Consider the following 13,782-nt stretch of genomic DNA (forward strand, 5'->3'; position numbering starts at 1 on the left):
AAAAAAAAAAAAAAAAAAAAAAAAAAAAAAAAAAAAAAAACACATCATAGTAAAACCAATACCTTCTCAGCTTCGCATTGAAGCTAAAATTATATCAGAATTATCCAAATTTCACTGTAAAATATACTGCCACAGAGAATAATAATTATAAGACTTTGAAACATTAGAATTGGAAATACATTATACAAATATTATAATCTTTATGTAATTAATTTTTTTTAATTAGTCCATAGCTGTCAATAGATAAATGTTTAAATAAACATTCAAAGTAAATCAATATTAATGTATGAGAATTACAATTTTATTAAATTAGATACGCCGATTACACACGTTGCATTATTCATTAGTTAAATTATATCAGACAATTTTTCAGGATTTATGTTTTATGACATAATAGTTGCAGTTTTATAGTTTATTTTAAAAATATAAAAAAAAAAAAATTACCCAACTTAATTGTAGACTGATATTTTAATATTAAAAATTAATATTTACTTATATTAGAAATAATTATATATTATCCTTGTCATTAAAAAATTGAAAAAATAATGTCAATTGTATATTTAATTATGATTTATAAACTTGCCTTTTTTATAATAATCATCAATTTTTATATAAAAATTAATAAATAATAAATATATATTTAAGGTAATAGGATGAACCCATTTTAACCCATTAAAAACAATACAGTAACTAAAGCTATTTCAATATGATTTAATCATTAATAAATTAGGTATTCATAATTATTATTGAAGTTGCTGCAGTATCAACAATGCAAAAATTATCAAAAATTTTTCTTTTGAGTTTTTGTAGAGCATAATTTTCTTTATCGTTAATATTAGTATTGGATGTAATTTGCAATTGATTACATTTTTTATACTTTAGAGTAATTTATACAATTTCTCTTACCTGGTCAACGTTTTTTGTGGTAGCTCCAAATACTCCGGTAACAGCAAGAGCTGAAAACAGAACATATTTCATTATAAACTAGTTATAGCTGTCAATTCAACTCAGGTAAATCAAATAGAAGTGATTTTTTTAAAGTGTATACAAATATTTTGTGGGTCAATCAATTCAGTAGAGTAAAGAAAATGTAACAATATTTAGTACAAGACTATATGGAATCTAAGTAAAATTCGTTTAAGAATTTTTCGATTTAATTTAAAATATAATGTTAACCATCATTGCGAATTTTTAATCTATAGTGGCGCCCACCTACCATCATTTTATTATGCTATTATGAAAACATAGTCAAATAAATGTTTTATTGCAATACATTCATTTTTATTTTTAAGCTATAGGTAATATGAATTATTCATAAATTACTATTGCTTCAGAGTTGTCCAAAATAAACATTTTGAAAACTTCATAGATTTAATATTATGTACTTTGAATTCGTTCTATCCTAATTATATCCATTAAAATTACATTATTAAAATTGTTATTATTCTTAATAAAATGATTGATCTTCGTTTTAATAGATATAAAAAGTGATGAACTAAATTTCAGTCAATATAATTTTATTATTTTGCAATCAAATTTGGAAAGTCGAGGTTAAAATTCAAAGATGAACATTATTCCATATGTTTTACTATCTTTATAATCTTTGTATTAAACTGTTAAGTGAATAGCAAAAATTAAAACCTAAAAAATAATTTTTTTTAATTATACTAATGTCACAGTTAGCGAACCATAACTATCTCATAAATTAATTCATTAATACGAAATACTATTGTTATCTTAAATGTTTAAATTAACATATTCTTAATCTTTGAGTGGAAATATGCTTATAGAGTATTTTTGTACATGTATTTATCATTAGATATATTATTTAATAATCATTTTGAAGACTCCGTCAAATTATATAATTATTGAAGGTTAAATTGTTACAACATTATACATAATTTCCAGTACATTTTATAAGATAATATTGTTTTAGTTATCAAATATTTATTTTTATATTTAGGTATCCTTATAAGTAAATTTTATGAATGCTTTGAAAAATATATTTTTTTATCTTATTAAATTCTTAGTATTAACGACTAACTATAAAATATTTAACAACTCTAATATTTAAAATTCAATACTAGTATGTAAGTATTGTTTTTAATTTTAGCTTCGATGCGAAGCTGAGAAGGTATTAACTTTATTATGATGTGTTTTATTTATTAATTTTTTTGTGTCTGTTACCACTTTTTCTCAACTCTCACCGAACCGATTTCTTTCAACGATACGTCAAAAGATCACAAAATTTATCTAGTCGAAGATATAACACTCAAAAATTGAAAAATTTTCTTTGTTCCCCGTAAATGAGGGAAATCTTCAAAAAAATTACAAATTTAAAAGTCGCTAATTTTCGACATTTTTTCAATTTTTTTTACTTAAAATTGCCATAATTTTTTTTAAAAAAGACAAAATCGATATAATTTTTATTTTATATAGATACATGAAGTATATACCTATCATTTGATATATTTTTTTTTATAAATTTGACCCTTTACCTGCCCACAAGGGAGGATTCAAAATGATAACCTTGTTTACAAAAAAATAACTTTAGAAAGTGTTCCGGAAACTGTGACATATATATCTTAAATTAAAGCTAATGTAATGTACACTATACTTTGGAAAAAAAAATTACGGATTTAATTTGTCTTCACGGTGAAAATGGCTACCGAATGCTATTTTCGTGTGAAAATTCTCGATTTTATATTTTTTACTTTAAAATGCTATAATTTTTTGAATAATATATGGATCAATTCAATTTTTTATGATAAATACTATTTATAAACCTCTTTCTTTCGACACACTTTTTTTTTAAATAAAACCATATCCCTTTATATATTTATATAATATATAAATATTACACTTATGAATTATAAAATTTGTAGTTAGGATATAAATAAGGAATTATGAGATCATGTAGCTTTTGGAGTTATCCACTAATTTTTTAAAATTAAACACTATTAACAGATTTGCATCGAAGCGTTTTTTATAATAGTGATTTTATTCATTGTCAGATATCATTATACTAGACCCAACTATGCCACGTCATCACTGTGCTGCGACCACTCTGTACTGGGTTTTTTTATTTTAATTATGTAAAACTTTAAATGACCCAAATATCTAATAATAATTCATCTATAGCTGTTATAGTCCATATTTTATAATTTTTTTTTACTTGTACTTTTCAAGTACTATTAATGTATAAAATTGTTTTAATTTGTGTTTTTATTTATTTTAAACTTAAATTAACAGTCTAATATTTTAGACTATTTTACAAAATAATTCGTATTTACAAAATGTACTTAATTAAGTGTATACAATATTATATTTAGTAAAGTAAAAATCTATTATGCTTATTGAACACAAACTCATTTCGTATTATATACTGTTGTGATCTTACTTTTGTAACAATTCAGTATCATTTTTAATTTATAGCAACTATTTGAATAACCTATTTAGAAATTATTAGTTATTATAAAATGAATGACTCATTCTTTTTTAAATAAATATTAATAGTGAAAAACTATAAGTGTTTGGAAACACTTCCTTTGAGCGTACAAAAAATGGCAATATCATCATTTTTCTTAGTTTGTTGTGTACAACAATATAACTATGATGTATTTTAATCAAAGTTATCCATCAATAGTGAAAATTTTATTTGTGATAAAGGTACAATGATATGCTCTTAATTTCGTTTATATTTCCTTTTGTCAGTTGGTTTGAGCATATTTAAATAGTGTAGCTGTGTTAAATAATTCCCCAAAAGAAGTTAAATATTTATAATTCTAGCTACCAATAGATGTTTTAATGAATACATTGTAAATTCTCGTGTTTTTCTGTTATCTATCTATAATTTTATCATTTACAAATTATTTTAAGTTTTATAAGAATAATCGAAGTTTGTTATTTCAATATTTAGTGAAGAAATAAAATACATTATGTACCCTACATGTCTATTAAAAACATGCTAGTGAATATTGTGTATGTTAATTGGCCTAGGCGGAACTACGGCCTGGTCCGTCTGGGTCATGGCCTAGGCTAATAAGGCCTTTAGTTTGAAATTATTATTGTAATCTTTATTGTTAAAAAATGTTAAATTATTAAGATAGTTTTAATATTAATTTTACTAATAAAAGAATCAATAGGTTATGTAATAAAATTTCCTTCGCAGTCTTACAATATATCAATAAATACTTCATCACAATTACCCACATGGCATTTTTAAATGTATTAGGGGATAGAGGTCAAAATCATTCATGATAAGTATACTTATATTGTAAAGATATGGTAATACTTTAACTATAAGGGATAGTAAAAATCATTCTTACATGTATTTCCCATCCGCTATAATAGTAAGAAAAAAACTTGGAGACCGTTGATAATTTCCCTGTTCCCTTAAAATATATTTTTAAATTAATTTTTAGGATTTTTGGAGATGCTCACCCCTAATTTCGCCAATGCTTTTTACTCATGAAAACTACTAAGCACACAGTATATATCAAATTTACCTCGATGGGCATGCTCATTCAATAAAATATCTAGTTTCGTCTATGTTAATTGGGAAACTTGCATTAAGATAATTGAAAGAAAATTTCCTTACAATTATCTTTGGGCGTATATGTAGAACTATCAATAACTGTAATTCGACCATAGATTTACTGTCTAAAAAGTAATTATAATTTTGTATTATTACCGTGATAGTGGTTACAAGCGTTGGAAATAATTTTGTCATAATAATTACTTTGTGCAAACTAATCAATGGTTTCACGTTGTACTCGTTATCGTTGCAATATTTTTTATACATTATTATTACACATTTTTTGTAAATAATAAATTGTTACGTTTTGAAACTCGTTCCGGCTTGTTTTGACGATAATTTATTCAAAAAAAGAATAATATATAGTAATAAGTTACAACGAGCTACCAGTGCTATAATAGTTTTACATATTTGTCTAACTACTAAGTTAAAAGTAGTCAGTATTTTGCACAATAGGAAGCGCTTGCGACAACAATAAATTTGTAATACATGCTTCTAATGAGGACATCTTCTAAACGTGTCTATTGAGGAAGGAAATCTGACCGAAACTATACGCGAACGCCTCTGGTACGTTACATTGGTTAGTATGATATATTATAAATATTATTGACTATTATGCAATTTAGATTTTTGTTAAAAACGACGAATAATTCCGGTTCGTATGACTTATAATCGCTGGTACATCAATGCGCAATAAAGAAGTCAACAACGCTGATCAATAATTAATAACCCTAAGTACACTGCTTTCACTTGTAATATATAATAATAAAATATATACAAGTTTTATCTCCCACGTAGGACAAGTGATCTGTCAACCATCGAGATAAATCCCAAACGAGACATTATAACATTACGCATATTCATAGCTGACGCCTTAGGTTGGATCAGATCAATTGTCCAAAATTTGTAAAGACAGTGTATCAGTCATCGGCGTAGGGCGAGTTATTTATCATTTGAACCATGTACAAATAACAATCAATGAAATATTAAGCATAAATAGACACAGGATATATTATCAAATGCCAAAATAAATATGGAATTTTTAAAGTTCCTTAACTAAATATGTCAAGTAATTTCAACAGATTGACAGCGTTTGGTAGGCGTTTGAGTTTTTGAAGAGCCAATAGAATGGACGATGAAGTCATATATGAAAATAAAAAATCCTCTAGATGTTACATAAATTTCTATTTACCAAGTCAAAAATAATAATTATATTTCTCTGCTCGCAAAATAATATAAAATGAAGTGTGTTAACATAAAATTAGTAAGCAGTAAAATTATGTTTAATGTAAATAAAATTCGTGATTTTTTTGTGTTTTAAGTGCCATTGGAAACAAAAAATTCTAGATAATAGAAAATTCTTATAAGTGAATAAAACATATATGACCTTATAATTGATTAAGAAGTATTCTAGAAAGTCAGATTGATTTTAAAGTTATTTTAATGATATAGATATTTTACATTGTCGACTAATGTTTAAAATGCATAAGAAACTGTATAACATTCTTGTAATTAATGATTAGTATTGTGATTGGAGTTTTTATTATATTATTAGATTAACGCTTTTTTTTTTTTTACTCATGACCAACACATGAAGATTAATGACCATGACATTGAATTGTTGGATACATACCTATTTCTAGCAACTTCATATGTTTGAATGCTCCAGAACGACAAACAGTAAAGAATATCCAGTTAAATTACATATTTTATGCGCGCTATAAAGCTGCAATCTACTAGCATGACAAGAAAAATCAATACGAATATAATAAATCTAAAATAACATCGGTTGAATGGTTGCAACTAACAAATACAAATGTAAAGTAATGTATTTTGACAATACTTATTAATTATCGTATCCAAATGAACGACTCCTGACTGATTTGTGATTATAAATAATTGTAAAGAGTAAAGAGCCAGTTTAAAGAGTAATTAAGTGTAAAATAAACTATACAACCTGTTTTTTAAGTTATTTAATAGGTACATTGTCGTATTTATGGTTATAGTCATTAATTAAACAGGCTTTTAAATGATTTATTTTGTTACCATTATGTATTATAATATGAACAGTATTTTAAAAATATTATGAAGACGACAATATTAAATAAGCTATTTAAATAGAAAATTATTATATTTCTATTACTTAGTCTTAAAAATAATTAATTTTGATGTACATTCAAATAATGTCCAAAATAATGAACAATTAGAACAGTACATTTAAAAAAAAAAGTTATAAACCTAACCACAACTCTTTAATAGTATAATTTACAGTGCAACTAGGTGAATCTCAACAATGATAACAATAACAACAGCATGTATAATACTAGAAATACAACGTATCGCCATTGGTTTAGACACGAGTGTATCAAGTAAACGAACTCATGTTCGACGCGACCTTGTCGGGGAAATGGAGACGTTTAGAAGACATGGCAACAGATAGAAGAGGCCGTCGACTTTACACGAATAAATATAATTTTTGCAATCGTTTAGTTTTATTCACTGATAATGATCATCTAGATTTTTCTAAAAATAATTGTACGAATAAATCAGGTGAGGTTCACGTTGAAGATCAACTATGGCGAACAAGTTTCATCTGTTACTCAGAGATGATGCGGTTGAATGGATTTTTGTATTATGTGAATTTAAATGATGTCAAGGTAACTTTTATGAAATTATCGATAGTTACTTTATTTTTGGTATTCCGTATTTTAATTTAAGGAAAAATTGGACTGTAAATATTATTTAAATAATGTTCGCATAAATTTAACTGCATAATAATTTTTATATTAAAAATTTTCCTAAGGCTACCTTAACACAAGTAAAATAGTTATGATGTACACTTTTTCATCGAATTAAAGTTGAATTAATGTTGTGAAAGTCATAGCCCGCTTCTTTTTATCATTAAAGTAAGAATGTAAAGATGACTCAAACGTTAATGATTGAGTGACTTCAAAGTCAATAATTCAAATTTTAAACATTAGCAAAATACTTTTCCTGAGCAAAATTGTTCGTTTTTAAAAATGATAACGGTATGTTGTCTTCGGCTATTGTATTTTTTTATAAACTATAAACCTATTTGGTAATTTAATTGAATAGTCTTTAGAAGTCATAACATCGGATCAACTCAGCTTTCTAGTTTTTGTCACTATTGCTAGTAATATTAACTACCTACTCACGCTTTCAGCCAAATCGTTTTTATATAAATTAGATTCATCTCTAGAAATCTACAATAGAGTCGGTACACTGATTCAAAACTTTCAAACGTACTACTGTTGTTGAATTTGTTGTTAGTAATGTCTCAATAATATACTAACAATAATTTAAACTATTGATATATCAAAATCATTCGATGTTGTTCATTTATAACGGTCATTGTCAAGTAATTAGATTGATCACAGTTTGACAATCGATGGAATCAAAAGCATCTTAATTGATACCTAACCGATATAATTACTATTGCTTTGTATTATTTAGAAATTCAGAGAAAGATGTTTTTACAAAGAAGATATTCGTTTTCTTTTCAAGGCATAGACTAGAGCAAAGCCGCTAGAAATTGTTTGGTAGCTGATTTTGTTTTGTTTTGGTTCATGCAAATTACAAAACCAAAGGTTGATGAATAAGTACTAACGAGTTCATATCTTGTTCATGTGTTAATCTACATAGTTCTAAAATGTTGACTTCATTCATTGTGTTTAACAATAATTGTTGATGTTTCCATCACATCGTTATTTTTGGTCTATGCTTGTAACGCTTCTTCCGTGTCGAATAAAACCAACAAATAGTATTTTCCAGTTATATTCGGCTAACTAAATTACTAGAATTTTATTTTTATACAGCTGGAAATTTACTTTTATCGATGTATTCTGAGTAATATTACATCAAGTTTGCATTAAAAATGTACACGAAATAAAGGTATAATTTGATACTCCGTGATTAGACCAAATGAATTTATTTTGTTTATTTATTGTATGCTTTCTCTTATACATAGGAATAATTATTAAAATATGTCTTATTATTTGATCAAAAAGCACCACACCTACACCACCTTCAGTGAATCATCGATCATCACCGTGGACATATTTTATGATCTCAACTGCTCGATTAATTTGAAAAATAGCAATAAAGTTCATTTTATTCGATGTTATTCCATTTCGCCTTAGGTTTTATTTAAAAATGAATAATTTTGACCAATGATAAAAAATTTACTATGTAATCGAGGTGACAAATTTCAGTTTATTTTATACTCATATGATAATGACTGAGTAAATGTTAAAAAAAATTGTAAATAGTAACTCATATTATGTGATTAATCAGTTTCAAAACATTCTTGATGGTCTAACGTAAGTGTATAATCTTCTTTTGGTGTAATAATTTGTTTTTTTTACAATTGTGTTATTGCATAATTCCAAGTAATTTATAAAACTAAACGTTTTTGAGAATTACATAGTGATGTCATGTCGATGTTCAGCAGAAAAGTGTGAACCAATAATATATTATTTAAACGTCTTTAATGTATTAAACATTTTTCTATCGAATTAAAAAAATTTTTTTGTAGCAATTACTTTCTAAAAAATATAAATTATTTTGTTTGGTGTCATAGAAGATTTAATTGTTGTAATTTCTAGACAAAATTGTCAAAATACTCAAGAGTACTTTTAAATTTCAATATATTATGATATAACTGGACTGAACTTCTATTCCCTTAATTTATTTTGTTATGATTAATATTAGCTTGCGGTATTAATTTTTTTTAACGTTTAGATTAATCCAACTTAAAATAAGTTAAAAAAATTATGGAATTTATATGTATAATATATATATTGCTATTCACTAAATACGACTATTTGCAATCTAATTGTCATAAGCGACCTTTTACAAAAAATTTCTAATTCAGTTGACTTTAAGTATTCATAAATTACTTTGATGGTTTTAGGATGAGATATTTGATGATAAATATGTTGCTTAAGACTACAATCAGTCGATATGTCTCACGCAATATCTTCAAAATTATAAGACAAAATATAATTTTTTCTTTTTAGAAGTTATAACAATCCTACAATTTATTATTTTTAAAAAGAAAAAAATAATCCTATTCCTTCTTCCATTTTGTTAAAATAGTATTAGTTTAATTTTTTTTTAACGGAAACACATTGTTTATTCAGTTTGTATATTAGAAAATAATCTAACTCAGAAAATGACGGGGCGATAACACATTTTAGACCAGTACTTTCAAGATATTAGCAATTTATACCTAGGCGAGAGGATTAATACACAGTTAAAAAATACTTAGAGACCAAATAAACAAATCTATGATTCATCTGAAGTCTTTATATTAAAGTGTAATAAATTTCAAAATACTATTTAAAAGTTGTTAACAAATATTCATTTTCTTAGTAAGCCTATTTTAGTAGGAGTCAGTTGGTTAAATATTTTTTTTTCTATTTAAAACATCAAATTTTTTTGTACTCAATTAGTTACATAAACTATAATTACTGTGAGAATTATTCTAGTGTTCTCTAGAAACTATACAACATAATCTTATTTTGAAGTACTTACTTAGTAATAAGTATGCTGTTCGGTTCGTTATAATCCAATTGCGCTTCATCTTGTCATTTGAGTGAAAATATACTGTGAACAAATATAAAGGAATAATCGATAAACATATCTTTCCACTTTTCTAATAATTAGATAGGCGATTAATTTTTATTTATGTAAACAAATCATTTGAAGTATAAAAATACCACAACACGATGAATTCAGTAACGGCACTTGAAGACTGTTGTGGTTTATTCTTTGACAATGCTACGACAGTAGAAGTTGTGAGGAGATTGGAAACGGACATGACTGCAGGTGTTTGGGGGAAACACCTCTATAGAAATTGGAGCGAAATATTATGTTTTCCGTTTTCTCACGGACAATGCCACACGCAAAGATTCATAGTTGCGCAATCACAAAGAAAATCAAAAATATTTAATTTACTTCAAACTAATATGAAGTTGATATTGAAACAATTATTTAAGATTTTATAAGATCATTTATTAATTTATAACATTCTCTCTTTATCTACCTGGGAAATATATTCATAGTTAATTTGTAAAAATGTAAAGAAAATATTTTTGTTAAATCAATACAATAAAATACTAGTTCAACTAATATATCGATGCTCTGTATACTGACTTATAAGTTGTTTTTCTTGTATTATACATTTGGTTATAAATTTATGTAATCTAACGTATCATAAAATTATTTAAAAGAGGAATTATTTTTTTATTTTATACGAAATGCATATAAATTAGATTTTTTCCTCACCGTCTAAAGTTAAATTGTATACATACCAATAATTGTCATACAAAACTAATAATATTTTGCAGGTTCTTACTATTGGACGTAAGAAACATGAAATTATTATATAAATGTTACAACTTTTTCAATCAATAAATGATATTATCTGATCGACTTCGCCCAATATTTATAAAAATATAAAAGTAGTAGCGTGAAAATAAATCTACTGCCCAATAACCATTAATAATAAGTGTTAATGGATTTTCATATTAAAAAGAAATTAAAAAATTAAAAATAATACAATAAATATGTTTAAAAAGCAAAACTCACAATAATTGCACTATACAAATTTTTGTTTGTTTAATGTCACATATATGACTGATGATTTCGGTTCATCTACTAAACAATAGCGAGACGACTGGGCAATAATTAGTTAGAATTTTATTCATAGTAGATGAATACCAGAGAACGTATTATTTTTCGACGGTGTGACGATTGAAAAATAAGAAAATATATTATGTTCCGGGTCTGCTGATTTTGTACAATCGTGTTTTCTTAAATCACACACATGTGGAGTACGGAAATTCATATATGAAATTGAAAAAGATATTTTGTTGACACAAATATACATATAGTAGAGGAGTATATAAAAATATATAATTTAACAAATTGATTTTATTCTTTATAAAATTATGTACATTGATTAGATTATTATAGAATGTTGAAAGTTATATTCAACTGAAATTCTTTGAAAATACATTTTAATCAGTTTTACTTTAAATATTTTTTGAAGAATTGTGAAGAAGTTTTAGATTCATAGTTTTATTTGAAGATTTATAAGATCTTCATAGTTGATGTATGAGTAATAAAAATGGTTATGGTTTAGTAAGTATCATTGAATATTTTCTATTGTTAATATACTATTAGAAAATACAATACGGATTAAATAATAGGAAACTATTGTAAACAACGATTCACTTTTCGATCTTGATATGGATAAATGATATGACCTAGATCACTAATAGATTATATTTAGATTTAAAGATGTCAGTCGTCATGCTATTGCTAAACGTTTAAATATTTACATACATTCAAAGTATTTTAATGATGCTACAGTAAAATATAACTTGAAGGATAACATTTAATGAACATAAACAGGAGGGGTAGTGGCAATGTTGGTAAAGGGGGTGAAAACTGTTTAAAACAAATTTTAAAACCCGATTGCCCTCGACTATTGGAGAGTTTAATCTAAAAACCGGCCGTTGACTGATAACAGATATATATATATATAATAAGTTACATTGATACGATACCAAAAATTATTATTTATTTTCATATTTAACCTATTGATTATAAAAATTATTTGATAAAATATTAATATGTACCATATGGTTATATTTTTAATTTTAAAATGTTACTTATATGTATTTTATATTTATCATTATTTCATTTATAAATAATAAATTTATCACTAAAATTGTTTTTATTAATAAAATTACAATTGTGCTTGCCTCTATAACATATACTAATCATTTCTTACCCTCTTAGGGAAAAATATGGCACTGTACCCGTATATAACAAATTTAAATCTATATATTAAAAAAAAAAGTGTTTGAAATTAACTTAATCACAATATTATTTAAAATATGTGGAAACCATTTTCAGTTCTCATTATTTGAACGCTACTCTTCTTTATAAAAGTAATTTTAAATTAAAACACGTTAACAAAAATGTAAGAAATTTTTTTTTAAATAATTTTTTTTTCTTATTTTATTCCATCAGGAGTGAGGATGTTTTTAAATTCAGTTAGTCAATAATATTAACCGCAGATTTATTTTCCTGTTACTAAGTGATAATAACATTGTTTATTAAAAGAAACAATATATATTTACATTTAAATTTTAAAACTTTTTATTTGTTTATTTATAAATTTATTGTTGATAAAAAATTTATTTGATATTTGAATGAGCTTTTAATTAATCATTTTTTTATTGAAATAATAAATTTTATTGTTAAAACTTTTATATTTGTATATTTATAATTTTTATCATTTTTAGTAATATGTTATTCCACTTTCTTTTTTAATGATATTTGTACAGACTAATCATCAATTACAATCAATCATAATCAATTTGTTAAAATTATATAACAATATTATGCAGAATATTTACACGTAGGTTAATATGGTCGTGACAAAGCAAACCGAAACTAGTAGGTGTCTATATGTCTGCGGTTTAGCTATTAAAACAATAAAGCTGTTAAAGAGTTTTAAACCGAAAGGTTTTGATTTTTAATTTTCATAACTTAATGATTCATAAATATTTTAATGAAATAAAATATTCACACAGACCATGAGTTAAAAAAGTACGTATTAAAATTTATTATCATTATAAAATTGGCATAAGGAATTAGTTTTAACTTTGCCTTTAAGTATAAAATTTATTCTATTCATTTGTACGAATAATTTATTGTAATTTTCAAACAAATATTGACCATACATTTTACAAGACTAACTAGCAAAAATTATAGGTACAAGGTTGACCATTTGAAAAATAGTGATTTTTTTCCCGTAATATACTCAATTAGAATTGATTATAAAATAGCAATTTTCGAAGATGCATCGTATAATTATACTATTACATTGGAAAATATAATAATTATTTAATATTCAACACTAAATCAGTCGCTAAGAGATGTATACTGGTTTAGAGGAATATGGGCCGTACATTTATTGAACATGCGTTTTGGCTCCGTCATTCGGTAACAACCAGATTTAGTATCATCTTCGGTTGTAATTGCGTAACCGAAATAGCAAAGTGACGTTATGCATAAAGGTTGGAAAAAAATATCGGGGAAAGTTGTTAAACGAACACAAGGAAGAACACGATAGAGTTAATTTTAACGTGCGAGTTTATTTGTATGCCTACAATATGTAAACTGTGTAATCGACCTTCACCTTTACG

The 13,782-nt window shown here is 25.0% G+C and overlaps 1 protein-coding gene across 1 annotated transcript in view; it reads right to left on the reverse strand.

The window, feature by feature from the left end:
* The window catches only part of LOC126910238 (probable serine/threonine-protein kinase cdc7), a 38,406-nt gene that overhangs the window by 11,529 nt on the left and 13,095 nt on the right, over positions 1-13,782 (reverse strand). The window contains exons 2-3 of the mRNA XM_050692611.1: positions 10,094-10,165; positions 907-956 (exon numbers count right to left, since the gene is read on the reverse strand). Coding sequence (XP_050548568.1) covers positions 907-956; positions 10,094-10,142 — 99 coding nt within the window. The 5' untranslated portion in view covers positions 10,143-10,165. The remainder of the gene's footprint in view (positions 1-906; positions 957-10,093; positions 10,166-13,782) is intronic.

The sequence above is a fragment of the Daktulosphaira vitifoliae genome, unplaced genomic scaffold (assembly GCF_025091365.1).
Source record: "Daktulosphaira vitifoliae isolate Bord-2020 unplaced genomic scaffold, ASM2509136v1 Scaffold_1, whole genome shotgun sequence".
Classification (NCBI taxonomy): Eukaryota; Metazoa; Arthropoda; class Insecta; order Hemiptera; family Phylloxeridae; genus Daktulosphaira; species Daktulosphaira vitifoliae.